This window comes from Vicugna pacos, chromosome 7, assembly GCF_048564905.1.
Source record: "Vicugna pacos chromosome 7, VicPac4, whole genome shotgun sequence".
In the NCBI taxonomy this organism is placed as follows: domain Eukaryota; kingdom Metazoa; phylum Chordata; class Mammalia; order Artiodactyla; family Camelidae; genus Vicugna; species Vicugna pacos.
Window position 1 is genome coordinate 45,127,495 of NC_132993.1, and position 16,609 is coordinate 45,144,103.

The 16,609-nt window shown below is 43.0% G+C and overlaps 1 protein-coding gene across 6 annotated transcripts in view; it reads left to right on the forward strand.

The window, feature by feature from the left end:
* The window catches only part of OSBPL3 (oxysterol binding protein like 3), a 161,664-nt gene that overhangs the window by 140,291 nt on the left and 4,764 nt on the right, over positions 1 to 16,609 (forward strand). For all 6 annotated transcript variants that reach the window (XM_072964812.1, XM_031674218.2, XM_072964814.1 and 3 more), the window contains 6 exons: positions 1,726 to 1,789; positions 4,676 to 4,754; positions 6,695 to 6,839; positions 9,566 to 9,710; positions 12,494 to 12,620; positions 14,399 to 14,521. In XM_072964812.1, coding sequence (XP_072820913.1) covers positions 1,726 to 1,789; positions 4,676 to 4,754; positions 6,695 to 6,839; positions 9,566 to 9,710; positions 12,494 to 12,620; positions 14,399 to 14,521 — 683 coding nt within the window. The remainder of the gene's footprint in view (positions 1 to 1,725; positions 1,790 to 4,675; positions 4,755 to 6,694; positions 6,840 to 9,565; positions 9,711 to 12,493; positions 12,621 to 14,398; positions 14,522 to 16,609) is intronic.

Genomic DNA, 16,609 nt, shown 5'->3' on the forward strand with positions numbered 1-16,609 from the left:
AAGAAGGAGAGACAAGGATGTGGCAGCTTGTGATGTAAACATTCAGGGGGTCGGATTGAAAAGAAGACAATGAAGCAAGCCGAGAGCTGCACTTCAGGAGGGAGGCTTCTGTGTCCCTGTGTGAGGTGAGAAGCCCGCAGGCACCGGGAGGGGCTCACCTTCTCAAGAGGCCCTTGGGAACTCAGCCCACCCAAGGGACAGCAGACGGGCGCCTCGCACCTCATATGGGAGCTGGGGTTTATGTCTGCAGAGATCTGAAAGACACCGCACTACTGAAATCTTTGTCCCTACTTCTCTTCGGCCACCCTGAAGGTGTTATGTGTTATGTGGCCTCGAGGTCATCCTGTCCCTGCTGTTCTCCACCTGCAGCAGTGGCACAGAAGTGGTTCTCAGACCGAGTTTCTCGCTAAGTCCAGGGGCCAGAGCGAGGCGAGTGGCATGGACTTGTCAACCCCCTTCCCCACCACCCCTGTTCACCTCACGCAGGGCTCTGAATATTCCGAGCTCTTGATAAGATATGTTTGAAGACAAGATGTGGCTACTTAAAACAATTTCTTTTTAGGGGTGGAGACTTTGAAAACCATCTAGGAATCAAATATGCTGGATTTTACCTTTACTTCTTCCCTATTAGTGTGTTTGGAAGTGTTACTTAAACTTGCTCGTTTCAGTCTCCTCGTGTGTAATATGAAAGCTTTGGGATAAATGTTCTAAACGTGAGATACCTTTGCTAAGAACCAGCCAAGTCAGAGAAGTTTCTAGAAACACCACTAGCAGCACTACTGTGGTTCTACTAGTGCTGAGTTACAATAACAGCACATATACTGGCCTCATGCCCTGAGTTGTGAACAATGAGCACACGTCAGTTTTTAAAAAGATTTTTCTCTGCATCTATAAAATTGAAAAGATAAGTCTGAGGGGCTTTTTTCTCTTTGGCTTCTTCATGAGTGAGTAAAACAGGCGTAATGACCCTAGTGACAGAGGGCAGGGCAGTGTTCTGCTGTCTCTGTTACAGGGGCTCTCTTTTCTGGAATGTAATTGCGTATTTACTCAAGATATTTTTATGAATAAATATGAACAAAGATATCCTCTGAGCAGCTGACTAACATTTCTTCAATAATTGTTTAGCTCTTTTTTATAAAAACATTATTCTTCTAAGAAAAAAAAAGCTCTTGGGTTGGTTTTCTTGTCAGTAATTTAAAAAGTGGCTGGATTTCCTGATGCAGTTTTCAAAAGAGTAAAATCTGCTGAGTCAAAGAGCATTTGGGTGTTGCCTAGAAATAGTTACTTAACATTTAGAAGTATTTGCTATGTGATATCTTAATTAAAACATTCAGTTACTCTCAGAACAGCTAGTAGAGATTTTGACCTTGGCAGCCAATGTCAGGTTCTGTGACTTATCAGTGGGCAGCTCCTGCATCTCTGCTGTTCTTTTGACATATTTCAAAACACGTCTCCACCCTTATCACTCACCACTTGGCTGCTTTTCCCGCCAAGGCTTCCAGAGGCTTCCATCCACAGACTTTTTTTCCTGATGAGTTTGAACAAGGCAGAGCTGACTGTATCAGGAGCACCCTCTTGAGGACAGACTGGTTGAAGGGAAACTAAGCAAGTTTCCATTCAGCTAGACACTGCACGCTGTGTGACATCCCCATGTGAGGGAGAAAGGGTGGATCTTGTGAGATGCAAAAGTTAACCTTTTGTTTTCTCCGCCTTTGTTTCCATCAGGTCAGCCACCATCCGCCAATATCTGCGTGTCATGCTGAGTCTGAAAATTTTGTGTTCTGGCAAGGTAATGTGCTGATATGTTTGACCTCTATCACTTCATGTAATGTTATAATTTATTTTATTCAGGACCTTCTGTAAATGCTTCGTGAGATCAAAAGTGGGCCTTGCACGTGGGCATTGCTGGAAGGATCTGGACCACTTGGTGTTCTTGCTCTCATTTCTAAACAATAACTATTTGTCTAGTTTATAATGGAAGATTCTGGAGGATAATTCAGTTGTTCCCTTCTTTAAAAATCCTCAGTCTTTGGACCTCCACCGTTTATTCCTGTGACTCTCTCTGTCTTATTCCACTGCCATTTGCAATGTCTCATGCATTTCAAGAGACACTAAATACTTACAGTTATTTATCAGAATCTAGACAGCAGAGGGGCTGTTTGCTTTTGAAAAGTTTAAAATTTATTTTTGAAATTTTACATGGCTGACTTTTTTTCAGTTTGGGGGTTGTTGTTCCTATATTCAGTTTATTATATTTTGAATATGGGAAGGAATGGGTTGCTCTGAAAAATAAATAAAGCTGCAAATATTTATTTCCTACATAGATTAATTAATTTAGTTAACTTCTTTATTCAAAAGTCAGGGGTATTACAGAAAGAAAATGTGAGCACCCCAGGTTTTTGAACAATGAGCATACATCAGTTTTTAAAAAGATTTTTCTCTGCATCTATAAAATTTAAAAGGTAAGAAAGTATTTTGTGAAAAGTTTTCTTCCCCCATCTTGGTTCCCAGCACCCAGTTCCTCTCTCTGGAGGAGATTACCAGTTTAGATTACAAGTACCATGGTTTCCTGTCTGAATCTTTGCTAATAAAGTTTAGAATTGAAATTTGACTAGGAACTTCTCTTTCACCCAAACCCTCTGGAAATAATTCCCATAAGATCTCTAACCTCCTAATTGCTAAGTGTCATTGACTTCATAAGCACTTTTATTACTATTTTTAAAGTTACGTATTATGTAGTGGGAGGAGTCTTCTCCAAGTCCTTCCCGTGTGCTCCTTACGTCACACACAGTTTTCTCCTCAGCTCCTTTTCCTTCTTCTCATCAGCCTTTTCCTGGGCAACCCCATCTTTCCTTAAGCCCGTGACTGCCAAATCTTGCTTTTTTTTCAGTCCAATTTGACATTTCTGTCTTTTAATTAGGCTGTTTAGACTATTTACATTTATGGTGATTATGGACATAGTTGGGTTTAAATCTGGCCTCTTGTTATTTGTTTTACCTTTGTTCCCCTGTTCCTCTTTTTCTGCCCTCTTTGGGATTGATCACTTTCTCTGATTCCATAGTATCTCTTTGCTGGCTTATTAGCTATACTTCTTTGTTCCATTTTTCATTTGTTTCCTTTGATATTCATTTTATGTATCTTTAACTCATCGCAGTCTGTGTTCAAGTAGTAGTATACCACTTCACATGTAGTATAAGAAACTGACAAAAGTGTTCTTCCATTTCCCTTCTTCCGCCTTGTGTTTTTGCAGACATGCACTTGTGTTATAAATCCTACAATACATTGTTATTGTTTTTACTTTAAACAGCCAGTTGTCTTTTTTTTTTGGTAACAACTTTACTGAGACATAATTTATGTGCTATACAATTTACCTAATTAAAAGGTACAATTGAATGGTTTTTCGGATATTCACAGAGTTGTACAATCATCACCACAATATATTTAAGAACATTTTCATCACTCCAAAAAGAAACCATTTTACCCATGATTCCCACTCTTACCCCTCAATTTCCAATTTCCATCAAGTTCTTCCATCCTTAGGCAACCTCTGACCTACTTCCTGTCCCCATAGATTTGCCTCTTCTGGGCATACCATATAAATGGAATCATGCAATATGTGACCAGGGGCTTCCTGGTCCCAGACCCCTCTCTCCTGGACCATGGCCATGACCCCTTACTGGCCTCTCTGCTTTCACATTTGCTCTGCTATGGTCTGTGTATTGTCAACCAGCAGCCAGAGAGGTCATCCATCTCTGCCCTTCTTTTTCTATTTCCGGCCTCCCTGATGGCACCACCATTCGTGTGAGTTAGAAAAATCTGAAATCATCCACGAATTCTCCCTGACTTTCACAATCTGCACCTAATTCATCACCCAGTTCTATTTCTGCATCTTTAGTGGTTCTGGGGTCATTCCCTTCCACTCACATCCTCACCCCCACTTCCTGGTTCACTTCATCTTCCTTTATCCCTTGAGCAAATGCAGGTCACCTGCTTCTCATCTCTCCTGCCCCTGGTCCATTCTCTGTATTGCTGTCAATCATCTTTATAAAATCTGTATCTGTCACATCAGTTCTCTGCCTAAACAAACACCTTATTTTCCCCAGTGGACACTAACCAGACTTCTTAGCCAGGCTTGTAGAGCCCACTGTTTTCTGTGCTCAAGTTGTCTTTCTAATCTTCTCTCTAGACAGTCTGAGACAAGTAGGACAGACCCACACCCTGTTCTCTTGCACCTCTCACGTCTTCTTCTTGAATAGCTTTTTCTCTGCCTGGTGAGCCCCTGCTTATTCTTCCAAGCCCAGTTTAAGTGATCCTGTCAAACAAGCCTCTTCTGATGTCTTCCCCTAGCACATTGGTCATTCCCTCCCCTCTGGTTCTGTTTCCCCTTCTAACATTCTCGGTTACAGACCATGCCTCTCTGTGGCAGGGGGGAGCTTACCTATTTTCACTTCTGTCTCCCTTTCATACTGTAAGTCCTTCCAAGGGAGAGACTTTATAACTTTAGTTTCTCTGATTCTATTCCAGATACTCAGCTGCTGCTTATATTGAATAACAGTGAATTTTATTCTGAAGAGATTGTTCTGTATGGTGATTGATCATTTATTCAGCCTAAGAACTCTTTGATCTACCTAGCTCTCCTGCTAAATATGTAATATTTGGTATTATTTCATTTCAGACGTGAGATGGAAAAACAAATTCTGGGGCAAATCCATGGAAATTGTTCCCATTGGCACAACCCATGTGACTCTGCCAGCGTAAGTTCTTCCTCTATAGTTAGGAACTTCATAGAACTTAGGGCCAAGATACAGCTGTAGAAACAGGATGCCCATTGTCCTCCATGGTGTTGAGTGTATTTTTTTTCTTTTAATGTGTTTGACAGTAGGTTCAAGTGTTCCTCATTTTGACAATCGCACATTTTTGTTCCCTTTAATGGAAATGCTTCCTGGACACCAGTGTTCCCTGAAAAGAGGCTTCTGAAACAGTCATTTCCACTTTCTTACACAATTAAGAGTGGTGATTTTTCTTTAACATTGTCCTGCCTCACTGTCAAAATTTTTTTTAAGAAAGAAATGGCCTTGATCTTTCAGGGATTCAGGGATCTTTCAGGCCTTGATACTTACCCATAAAGCAAAACGGTAATGCGTGTGGCCTGTGGAACTGGGCTGCCAGGACTCGTGTGCTCACCTGCTGCGTACTGCCAGTAACTTAACCTTTCTGATCACCAGTTCCCTCAACTGCTAAACAGGGGTAATAAACCACCTACTTCATAAGACTGTTGCAGGGATTAAGCAGATGTGTAAAGCATGTAAAATAGTGGCATGCAGCATGTGCCACTTAAGTGTTTGCTCTTACTACTATTATTGCCATAATTATTATTTACCTCTGTAAGTGATATCTGAACACTTTCTCATTGTAAAATATTTAAGATATATGTATCTTAAGATTTTTATGTAAAGTGTGTGTGTGTGTACACACAGGCACACCTTGGAGATGTTGTGGGTTTGGTTCTAGACCACTGACTGCAGTAGAGCAAATACCACAATACAGTGAGTCACATGAATTTTTTAGTTTCCCAGTGCATATGAAAATTCTGCTTTATGTTCTTTATATGTTACCAAATGCAAGTTCGTGTGTTCCATACACAGTAAGGGCATAAAATGGAAACATCGGAGTTTGGAGCAGAGAAAGTTTTATGGCAGGGGTCAGCGAGGAGGACCGGGTGGCTTGCGTGCAAGAAAACCCAGACTCCCCAAAGGGGTTCAGCAGAGCATATTTAAGGCCAGGTAAAGGAGGGGGGTCTCAGGGTACGTGATCAGCTCGTGCACAATTCTCTGATTGGTTGATGTTAAGGTAACAGGACAGTTAATACTATCATCCCCTAAGTGCCAGTCTGGGGACGAGCTTGTGATCATCAAGTAGTTAATTTCTTCCCTTTGGTGGTGGATTTTAGCATCTGAAAAACAATTCAGGAAATATGCATGAGATACTATATTCTGAGAACTTCAGGGAGGAAATGCAGCAAAGACTATGGCTGGGGTAGGGGGTGGTCTGTCCCGGGAAGGCCCCACAGGTTCCTGCTCAGTTACACTTAGACATTAAGTGAGCAAATGCTATTGGAAAAATGGTGCTGATAGACTTAACTCTCAACAGGGTTGCTACAAACCTTCAATTTCTAGAAAACGCAGTATCTGTTAAGTGCAAGGAAATGAGATGTGCTTGTATATATGTGCCTCCATATGCACACACCACATGTCTGTAAATACATACGTGCATGTGTGTGCCTGTGTGTACACGTATGTGTGTGCACGTGTGTATGTGTGTGGAGAGAGCCCACCGTGAAAAACCCCTGTACCCGCCCCACTGCCGCTTTCCTTTCATAGTTTGGTAACTTTAGACACGTCTGCTTGGGCTCGGTTTCCTCTGTCTTGGGAGGGAGCGGGTTGTTCCCAAAAACCCCAGCTTCTAGTGGAGCCTCTGGCGGCTTCCAGGTCTGACGTCTGACCCCCTTCTGGGGCACCTTCGCCTCCTTGGAGGGTGAAAGCTCGGGGACACCCAGCACGGCTTAGTCAGTGTTGGTTCTGTGATTGCAGGAATGAGTAATTCATTATAGGACTGACTTTTTAAATAGCAGCTCTTGTTTGCATGTGCCGCTGGCTCCTCTGGGAATTGTTACTGTCACATTTTCCGCCTTTAGTTTTGGAGATCATTTTGAGTGGAACAAAGTGACCTCTTGCATCCATAACATCTTAAGCGGGCAGAGGTGGATCGAGCACTATGGAGAGATTGTCATCAAGAACCTGAATGATGATTCCTGCCACTGCAAAGTGAACTTTATAAAGGTGACCTGGGCGGGCCTGGGCAGAGCTGGGGCCTTAGGCATGGGGGAGGGGTGGGGCGCCTTGGAGAATTTTTTGCCTTCACTTTTGGGCCAGGAGACAAACAATGCCAGGGGCCCCCTGGTCCCAGCCCCTCCTCACCTGCACCAGGACCACGGCCCCTTCTGGCCTCCTTCCATCCACCCGTACTCCCCTGTGGTCTGTCCTCAGTGCAGCAGCCAGAGGGACCCCTTTAAAACATAAGTCATCATGTTACAATATGGATGAACCCTGAGGACATTATGCTAAATGAAAAGCCTGACACAGGACAAATACGATTCCATTTATATGAGGCACCTAGAGCAGCCACATTCATAAAGACAGAAAGTTGAATGGTGGTTGCCAGGGGCGGAGAGAGGAAGGAATGGGAAGTCGTTATTTAATGGGTACAGTTTCAGTTTGGGAAGATGAAAAAGTTATGGAAATATATGAGGCAATGGTTGCACAGCATTGTGATGAACTTAATGCCACTCAATTGTACACTTAGAAAACAGCAAACCTTATGTGTGTACGTTTTACAGCAATTTTTTTAAAAAGCCATGCCATATTTGACCAAAATCCTCTGAAAACTTTCATCTTTCTCATAGTAAAAGCCCGCATCCTTACAATGGACCACTGCAGAGTCCGCACTCCCCACCCCACCCCTACGTTCACATGTACACATACACGCCCCCCCCTTCCTCCCCAGCCTCAGCTCCTGCCACCTCTGTCCCCTTCCTTCCTTGTTGTCCTCTGACTGCACTGTCTTTCTTTCTCCTCATTTCCTTCTGCCCAGGCCCCTCTCCCCAGATCCATCATCCTTGGTAGTCCAACGCCATCATACCCCATTTCCTTCAAAGCTTGTATTAGCACTGTCCTATGTTTTACTTGCTCACTTTCTGTTCCCCACACCCTCCTTGCCATTCCCGACTCCAGAAAAGCAGAAGCTTGGTCTGCCCGGCCCACTCCTGTGGCCGACGCCTGGCACTGATGCTCGGCACATAGCAGAGGCTCAGGAACATTCACAGGAAAAGCATACAGATTCCCCTGAGTCAAAAAGCCTGCATTAGTCTGCTTACCTTGCAGCTTTCCAGCTGCCTTGATTTGAGCCCTTCCCCCTACCTCCTTTTCCTCCTGAGGTTCCCTCTTGCCCTTAAAAACCCTCACGCATACAAAATGGCCTTAAAGCATCACCCTCCTCAAGGAATGCTTGCATTTAATTAAGATCAAAATCATAAGCCAGGAGATTGGGTTGTGACTGTGGCATTGCACGTGGTACCTCTCTGCAGCACCTGTAGCAGGTGGAGGGCGTTAGGGAGAGGTGGATGGGGGTCTTTATTATATCCTGTAAGTCAGACAGACATCAAGCTGGTACCGATTTGCGTAAAATAAAAATGACCCTGCCTTGAAAACTTCATCTAAGCTCTCTACCAAAAGAAGCAAAGGCAGCCTGGAGCAGGGATCTGTAACCCCTGATCCAGGTGAGAGCCACCTTGTTCTCAGGATTTTCCCCAAGGGCGTATGTTTTCACCCCCATATCTACCATCCACTTGGTACTCGTCCACCGAGGAGGACCAGAGAGCAGAGTTTTGTAGAAGTGAGAGATGGAAAGAATTACAACATTGGCTGGACCCCTGGTGTTGAGACAGAATCTGAAAGCAGATGCGGTGTGACCTGTGGAACATGACTGTCTCCCTCCGTGGCTTCCTGTCCGTATAGCCAGGACAAAAACTTGTTGGCAAATATCTCTAAGAGGAAGTCTGACTCCTGCTTGAGAATAAACTTACGAGCCTGGACGGTATTTGTTTTCCCTTTCCCACATTTTTACGTGGCTAGAGAACTCACACTTACGTTCTGGTTCAGCTCTGAGACGCTGCTATACTCTGCCCTTCCTCCCGTTCTTGCCACAGGCTTGGAGTGGGGAAGCCAGCCCACCAGATACGGCCTGGAAGTGTCACTTAACTTTATTGGTTTCCAAATACGGACTCCGTTTTGGCTGAAAATAGTAGTAGGATTTTTTGATTTATGGAGTAGTGCCTTCTGGCCTTTTGCAGAGATTTTTAGGACAGCCAGGTAATTGAACTGTGAAAAATCAACTCTAGGGAGTTAGAGCTCTCTCTGCTGGCCACAGTGTGGTACTGTGTGTAAAACTCACAGAGCCGAGCTGAGCTGAATTGGTCTCAGACCAGGACTGACTCACAATGGGAACATGGGTTGCATAAGGTTCCTGTAAGTTAGATGAACAAATCTTGTTTGGGAGAAAAAAATAATAGAAGAAACTGAAAACTGATTGGTTTACAAACCTGGAAAAAAAAGTTGGTTGGTTTATAAAGGATTATCTAGTTCCTTTAGAGAAAAAATTGTATGAGTTACATTTTCTAAAATTGCAATAGTCAGAGCCACAGAGACGGCCACAGGACAGCTCTTCCAGAGGGAACTTGAAAACTGAGTCTTTCCTTCCTAAACTGCATGTAGTGAGAGAAGAAAAAATTGTATCTTACACAGATATTGGTAGTTGACTTACAAACCATAAATTAAGGGTTAAGTTTTAATTTTTATTAAATATTAAAAAGAAAAAAAGCCAAAACCAGTAAACCATTATGCAGCATAGAATCATTCTCATGGTTCCTTTTCTCTCCTTTTTTTTCTCTTAATATCTGTAATAAATTGATCCCAACACACTAAACAGACAACTCTCATTTGAATCCTAGGCAAAATACTGGAGCACTAATGCCCATGAGATCGAAGGTACGGTATTTGACAAGAGTGGAAAAGCGGTGCATCGGCTCTTTGGGAAATGGCACGAGAGCATCTACTGCGGTGGCTCCTCCTCATCCGCTTGTATCTGGAGAGCGAGTTAGTACCTGGGTTAATCAGCCCCAAGCAGAGCAGGGGCACGACCAGAGGAATCGCACAGGGCGCGCGTCAGTGTCCAGCTGGTGTCTCTAGGCTCTCCCTGCTTTGAACTATGTTAGAGCTATTGGCCCTTTTTTCTTTCACCTAGTCATATCTCAGACACATCCTCATGCTTATCAACAATACCTCTTTGGGGCTGGTGAGTCCTGGGTTCTTAATCCCAGAACAAAGCCTTGCTAATCCATGGTTACTCTGTCTTCCAGTTGTCACACGTGATTCCTTTGCCTATACTGGGCGCTAAGAAGGAATATCAGTGAAATAGAAGTCATTCTGGAGTAAAGATGAAGGGAAAACTGTTACTGGAAAAGCAGAGTGACCTACAACAGTTAGGGATTCCCTAGATCCTCCCAACACCATAAGCCCTCCAGTCTCTCCTGTAATTCTAGAAGGATGCTAAATGCTTGAAACTGCTATGGGGAGAAGGGGTAAGGAAGCTAACCAAACCTTCATAACATGTCCCCCAAAACATTTTAAGACTTTAGTCCATCATCTAATCTGATATATATCTTTCCAAGTCATAGTCATACTATAAAACCATTGTTCCGAGAGACCACCGTTATGGTGCTTTAGGGTGAACAAAATAAAACAAAAAAAGAAAACCATTCTAATAGTGGCTTAAACCAGTAGGGTATGTGCTGTTAACAACACATGAGAGGGTGCATGGCCCCAGGGTTGTTCCATAGGCAGCTTACCAAGAGCATAGATCATTGAGGACACATCTGCCACTCCCAGTATGGCGGTGATGTTTCGTCTCATGGATATGAAGTGGTTGTCTCGATTCAGTATCATATCACCAAGTGGCAGCTCACTAAGCAGGGGAGAAGGGAGGACAAAAGAGCTTTTCTTCTCTTGTGCCTCTCTTTTCTCAGGAATGAAATATTTCCCAGGACCTCCCCACCCTGCCCCCCAGCAGATGTGTCCTGGCATGGATTTCTGAAGGCACTGTAGGAAGCGTTGCTATTATTTTTATGCTTAGGATCCACAGAGAATTCGAATTAGACAAAATGGACTTCTGAAACGTCAAAAAATGGGTCTGCGGAAAAGTTCAAGGAAAGCATTTGTGTTTGTATATGTGAACAAGCAGAGCAAGGCTGGGGATGGATCTTATTAGTCTAGATTTGACTTACCCAATATGTATATTTGGGTATTTCTAGCTTAATTTTTAGCTGGAATTCAAAGTAGAGCAACATACCTGCATTGATCTGCTTGGACTGCTGTAACAAAACACCACAGACTGGGTCTCAAACAGTAGAAATTTGTTTTCTCACGGTTCTGGAGGCTGGGTTCTGACAAATTCGGGTTTTGTTGAGAGCTCTCTTCCTGGCTTGGCCTCAAGATCAGGGCCCACCCTTCTGACCTCATTTGACTTTGATAACTTCCTTAGAGGCCCCATCTCCATCTCCACTGGGGCTGGGGCTTTAACATGTGAATTTGGGGAGAGCATAAACATTCAGTCCATAGCATTCTGCCCCCGGCCCCCTAAAACCTTATGTGCAAAATATATGTATTCCTTCCCAAGTGCCCCTGAAGTCTTACCTCATTCCAGCGTCAACTCTGAAGTACACAGTCTCATCTAAATATCACTGAAATCAGTTACCGGTAAGATTTGAGGTATGGTTCATCCTCTCCAGCCGTGAGCCTGTGAAATCAAAATGTGCTTCCAAAATATAGTGGTGAGTGGGGCATGGGGTAGACGTTCCCATTCCAAAAGGAGAAAGGAAAGAAGAGAGGGAGACAGATCTCAAGCGAGCCCAAGACCTAGCAAGGCAAATGCCATTAGGGCTTAAGACTGGAGGGCATGCTCCTTGGCTCAGTGCCCTGCCCTCTGAACCCACTGGGATGTGCCCAGTTCCCAAGGCCCCCAAGGCTCTGGGTGGTGGCAGCCGCGTGGTGAAGCTATTCGGCGGCCCTGCCCTTTGAGGAGTGGAGGCAGCCTCGCCCCTGGGCCTGTGGAGTCTGGGCCCGAGGTGGGAGCGGCAGCTGGCTGACGTCTGAATCACCTTCAGAGTCATTGCTCTCTTTTCTGGAAGGACAGTTCATGTTTGCAGGTGGATAGGTCTCTGGTCCCTGCTGGAAAATACCAACAGGTCACCAGCCTTGCTTTCGGTTCCATTTTCTCTGTCACCTTGGGTTCTAGCTGGCAGTGTTTCTGCCGGTATAATCCCATTTCTGTTCCTGGCTTCTGCTGAGATGGTTTAAAATTTAAACATGTAAGATTTGGAGGGGCCAAGCCTTGTTGAAAAGAAGAGAGGAATGGAAAGAAAGAGTAACGTATATTGATCCCTTGCTGTGGGTTTAGCGCTATTCTAGGTACCAGACAGAGTTTCAGGAGAATGTGACATTTCTTAAATGAAAACTGGGTCCTCTGAAGTGAGTCTGGTTAATCAGGGAAAGTGGTTAGAGTTCTTTTTAACATGTTTATTTTAGTAACAAATTATTTTTATAGCTGAAACCGTATAGAAACTTTCTGGTATTTAATTAATTTGCTATAGGACCACACAAAGGAGGCCTTATCCCTGTAGGTAGAAGGAAACTTATAGAGAAGAAAATTTATAGAGAAAAATGCAGCACCTCTTTGTTAGCCAGAATATTTTAATAGAAATGGAAGAGTTTAGAGCTGAGAGAGAAAATTTGTAGCTGGTCTGAGATGAAAAAGGTGAAGGAATTAAGATGTAGCATGAATGCCCTACAAGTTAGAGATGAATGATTTCTTTTTCTTTTAGATCCCATGCCGAAAGGCTATGAGCAATATTATGGCTTCACACAGTTTGCTCTAGAATTAAATGAAATGGATCCACTGTCAAAGTCTTTATTACCCCCTACCGACACTCGATTCAGGCCAGACCAAAGGTAAGGATTTTTTTTCAGATCTTTATCTCCAGAGATGTGAAACTCTTTATAAAAAGTCTTAGTAACATCCCCAGGCCACCAAAGGAGCCTAAGACAGAGAAATTCTGTCATCAGGTACAGAGGTCTAGGGGGACTTGAAGCAATCATGCGGAAGGAACAGAGCCCAGCTTAGATCTATGTGTGGCGTGACCTTTATTCATCAGGAAAGCCCCATTTCCATTGAAATACAAAAAAAAAAGAGTGTTTTTTAAAAAATTGCACTGCATACAGCAGTTAAAAAAAAAAACTTACTCTATGTTTGAAACAGTAAAAGTATCCAGCTCCCCACCCCTCGAATTTAAATTATTTTGGTGCACTGAAATCTAACTTCTGATTCTAGGTTTGCTGCTGACAAGCTGCATGATGTATGCTAGGTCTTTTAACCTTTCTCAGCCTCAGTTTCCAACTCTGTAAAATGGACAGGATAATTTCTCCCTAAGACCTTTCTAATTAAGACTCAACACCAACCAGGCAAAAAAAAAAAATTGATAAAATTTGCCTTTATTCAAAAAAAAAAAACAACTCAGCATCCTTCATGGTAAAGTAAATAAAATATATACCCAGAAGCAAAAGATTAATGACAAACTGAGAAATCTGTATTTGCCTTTCCCTTTATGAATTGGTTCTAGAAGTCAAGATCAAGCCATTAAAAGAAATGGACATAGGAAAACGAACAGGAAATGCAGATATCCCTTAAACATATGAAAAGATGCTCAGTCTTACAAAAAGAAATGCAAATTTTTAAAACCACACTGCCATACCATTTCTTAACCTATCAGATGGCAAAGATTCAAAAGTTTGATGTACTTGGCGGCTTTGGGAAAGAGGGACACTAATGATATTGCTGGAAGAGATGTAAATGGCTATAATCCCCATAAAGGGCAGTTTGGTAGTAGACAAATTACAGACTCACCCTTTAACCCAGCAATTCCATCTCTAGAAATACCTCCTTATAGGCGCACTAATGCATGTGCAAAATGACACAGACACAGTCCTTCACTGCAGCATTAACTGTAACATTAAAAAAAAATGGGAACATTCTGAATGTCTGTCAGTCGGGAATTGTTTAAACAAATGCAGGTATATCCACACAATGGAATATTATGCATCTATTAAAAAGTGAAGAGATCTGTGTGCTACCAAGAAAGATCTCCAAGGTATACATATATACATTTTTTAATAATTAATTTATTTTAATGGAGGTACTAGGGATTGAACTCAGGACCTCGTGGATGCTAGGCACATGCTCTACCACTGAGCTATACCCTTCCCCTCAAGATATGTTGTTAAGTAAAAAGTAAAAACAGGAAACCAAGATACAGACAATATGGCCTGCTTCCATTTACGTCCTTACAAGGGAGGGAAGGGTAAGAATATCTATTAGTGTTTGCTCATCTATGAATAAGGAATCACTAAAAGGATGCACCAGGAATGGGAAACAGTGGGTTACCTGTGGTAGGGGGTGAAGAGGGGGGGATGAGCCGGAAATAGTTAGAACTGGAGATGGGAATGAGAGGGAGATTTTGCCCCAGATTCCTTTTTATAGATATAATTTTTTTGAACCATGTTTACGTCACCAATTCATAGTGCCATCCGTAACTACATCCAAATGACATTTTAAGGGTTTGGTAGAGGAGAGCATTCTGAAAAGCCAGTCTTTACATGTGTAATTCTAGTAATAATGATCGCTACATTTCCTTGACATTTGTATTCCTTGATCTTTTTCCTCAATGCCTCAGGTTTCTAGAAGAAGGGAACTTAGAAGAAGCTGAAAGACAGAAGCAGAGGATTGAAGAGCTGCAGAGAGAGAGGCGGCGCGTCTTGGAAGAAAATAAGGTGGAGCACCAGCCGCGGTTTTTCAGGTGTGCACGGGGCGGGGTCGGGTGGGTCGCTGCTGGCAGGTACTGGTGACACCCGATGCTTCTGGTGTGAAGCCAACAGGGGTGTCCCCTCCCCAAGTGAGAGTGTTCTCCATGCTTTTCCTGCTTCAGGTGGTGAGAGCTCTTCTCTGTGAGGCCCAACTTTGTGTGGACGCTGCCCGCAGGCTGTCCGCTGCTCGGTCCTCCTTTTCCTGCGTCCTTGCTCTCGCCCAGCTGCCTCTCGGTGCCTCTCCCAGGGACTCTGCAGGGGGTGCTCAGTAAGGGCTTGTGGGAGAAGCACTGGGACCAACCAAACCCAGCTCCTGGACCAGGCCAGTTGATTGAGTCCCCATCTAAGGCTGGTCACCCACACAGGTGTAGTTTACACAGTGGCGGGGATAGCTAACAGTCACTCCAGTGGGCACCAAACTAGAAATTCCAAGTAATCTCATTCTTGAATGGCAGGCATTCCAATATCCTGGGGCTTGGATTTAGAACATTTACTATTATTATAAACTAACTTGCTAGGAAGGTCTTGTTAAAAACAGACTTAAAGTTTTAGAAGGGACATCAGAGGTCATCAGCCTTTCACCCGCTCTTTTATTTTCACTGAGAAGAAACAAAGGCCCAGGGAACACAGGTGATCAGTGCAAGAAGCCGGGGAACGCCCCAGATGGGGGCCTGGCTCTCTTGATGACAGGCCAGGGCTGGGTATGGTTTTAGAGTTTTTTGCTTGTTCACTTTTTAAAAATCAACATTAAAACAAGCACATGTAGAAAAGTAGTAAGTGCCTACCCCACCTCTTCACCCTAGCCTTGTTTTGGGGACTTTGTTGTTGTTTGGAGGGATTTTTGGTTGTCATTGTTTTTTAATGGGTGACAGAAACACTTTACTAATCTATCGGTGGCAGCAATAGAATGTGTATTCCAAAACAGCAAAATAGCAAAGGATGTTTTATCCTCAAAGTATAATGTTTTTTCCCCTAAAGTTGATGTGGATTTTGATCATTTCCATAAACTCAGGATATGAGTGATTGAAGATCCATGGGCCAGAGTTTTATCCTGAAATAGTCATACTTTGTTTTAACATTTAAAAAATAAGACACCCTAATTTTTTGGGGGAGGAGGAAAAAGGCAAGGGATAAATAAATGGATAGGCTAACAGACTGATCAAATGATTTACTTATCAATTGATAGTTACCACATGTACCCTTAAGTAGGTTGATTCTTTTTTTTTTCTTTCATAAATCATTAATTATTTTCAAACAAGGAAAATCTACATTTATAAAGAGGTATGTTACAGTATTTTTAGGATCATTAAAAATTGTGGGTAACCAAATTGTCTCAAGAACTAGATAAGGAGATTTATCAACTTGATTTAGTGTGAAAGTGTGAAAAAATGACTTCACAAGGTCTGTGGAGCTCTGTGGGAAACGAACTAACATTTAAAATGCAAAATGTAAAATGTTATCTAGGCTGTCACTGCCACCATGGAAGACCTATGTCTGGAATGGAAAAGGGCTGAACACAGCTGCAGCTCTTTTTCATTTTGATGGTCTATAAAGTTATCAGAGTATTGGATGTGGCAAATAAAAATGTGGAGAAAAGGTGGGAATTGTGCAGCCGTAGCAGCCCCAGACCTGTTCCAATTAGAAGCCGGCCAAGAGATGACAGAGAGGGGCATGGGGACTTGGGCATTTCCATTGACACTCACTGGGGAGCAACACACACATCACTGGAAATTCCAAGTGGAAACCACAGCTCTGGTAATAGGAGTCATCTTTGTTTCATAGTAAAGTATCTGATATGCAGATTGGCTTATTGTAAACACATCCCTTTATTGGAGTAGGGAAACAATGGTGATAAAAATCTGTGTTGCTGAGAATGTGAATAAATAGGCACTCCCCACTTTTGCTTCTGAAACATGTGACAGTATCGGTCAAAATTACATGTGCACATATTCTTTGACCCAGTAGTTCTACTTACAGGAATTCTTAATGTAGCTAATCTCATGCACATACAAAATAACATAGGTTTTGTCTGTAACAGCCGAAGTTTGAGAACATCCTCAGTGCCCACCAGTGGAGTCCCT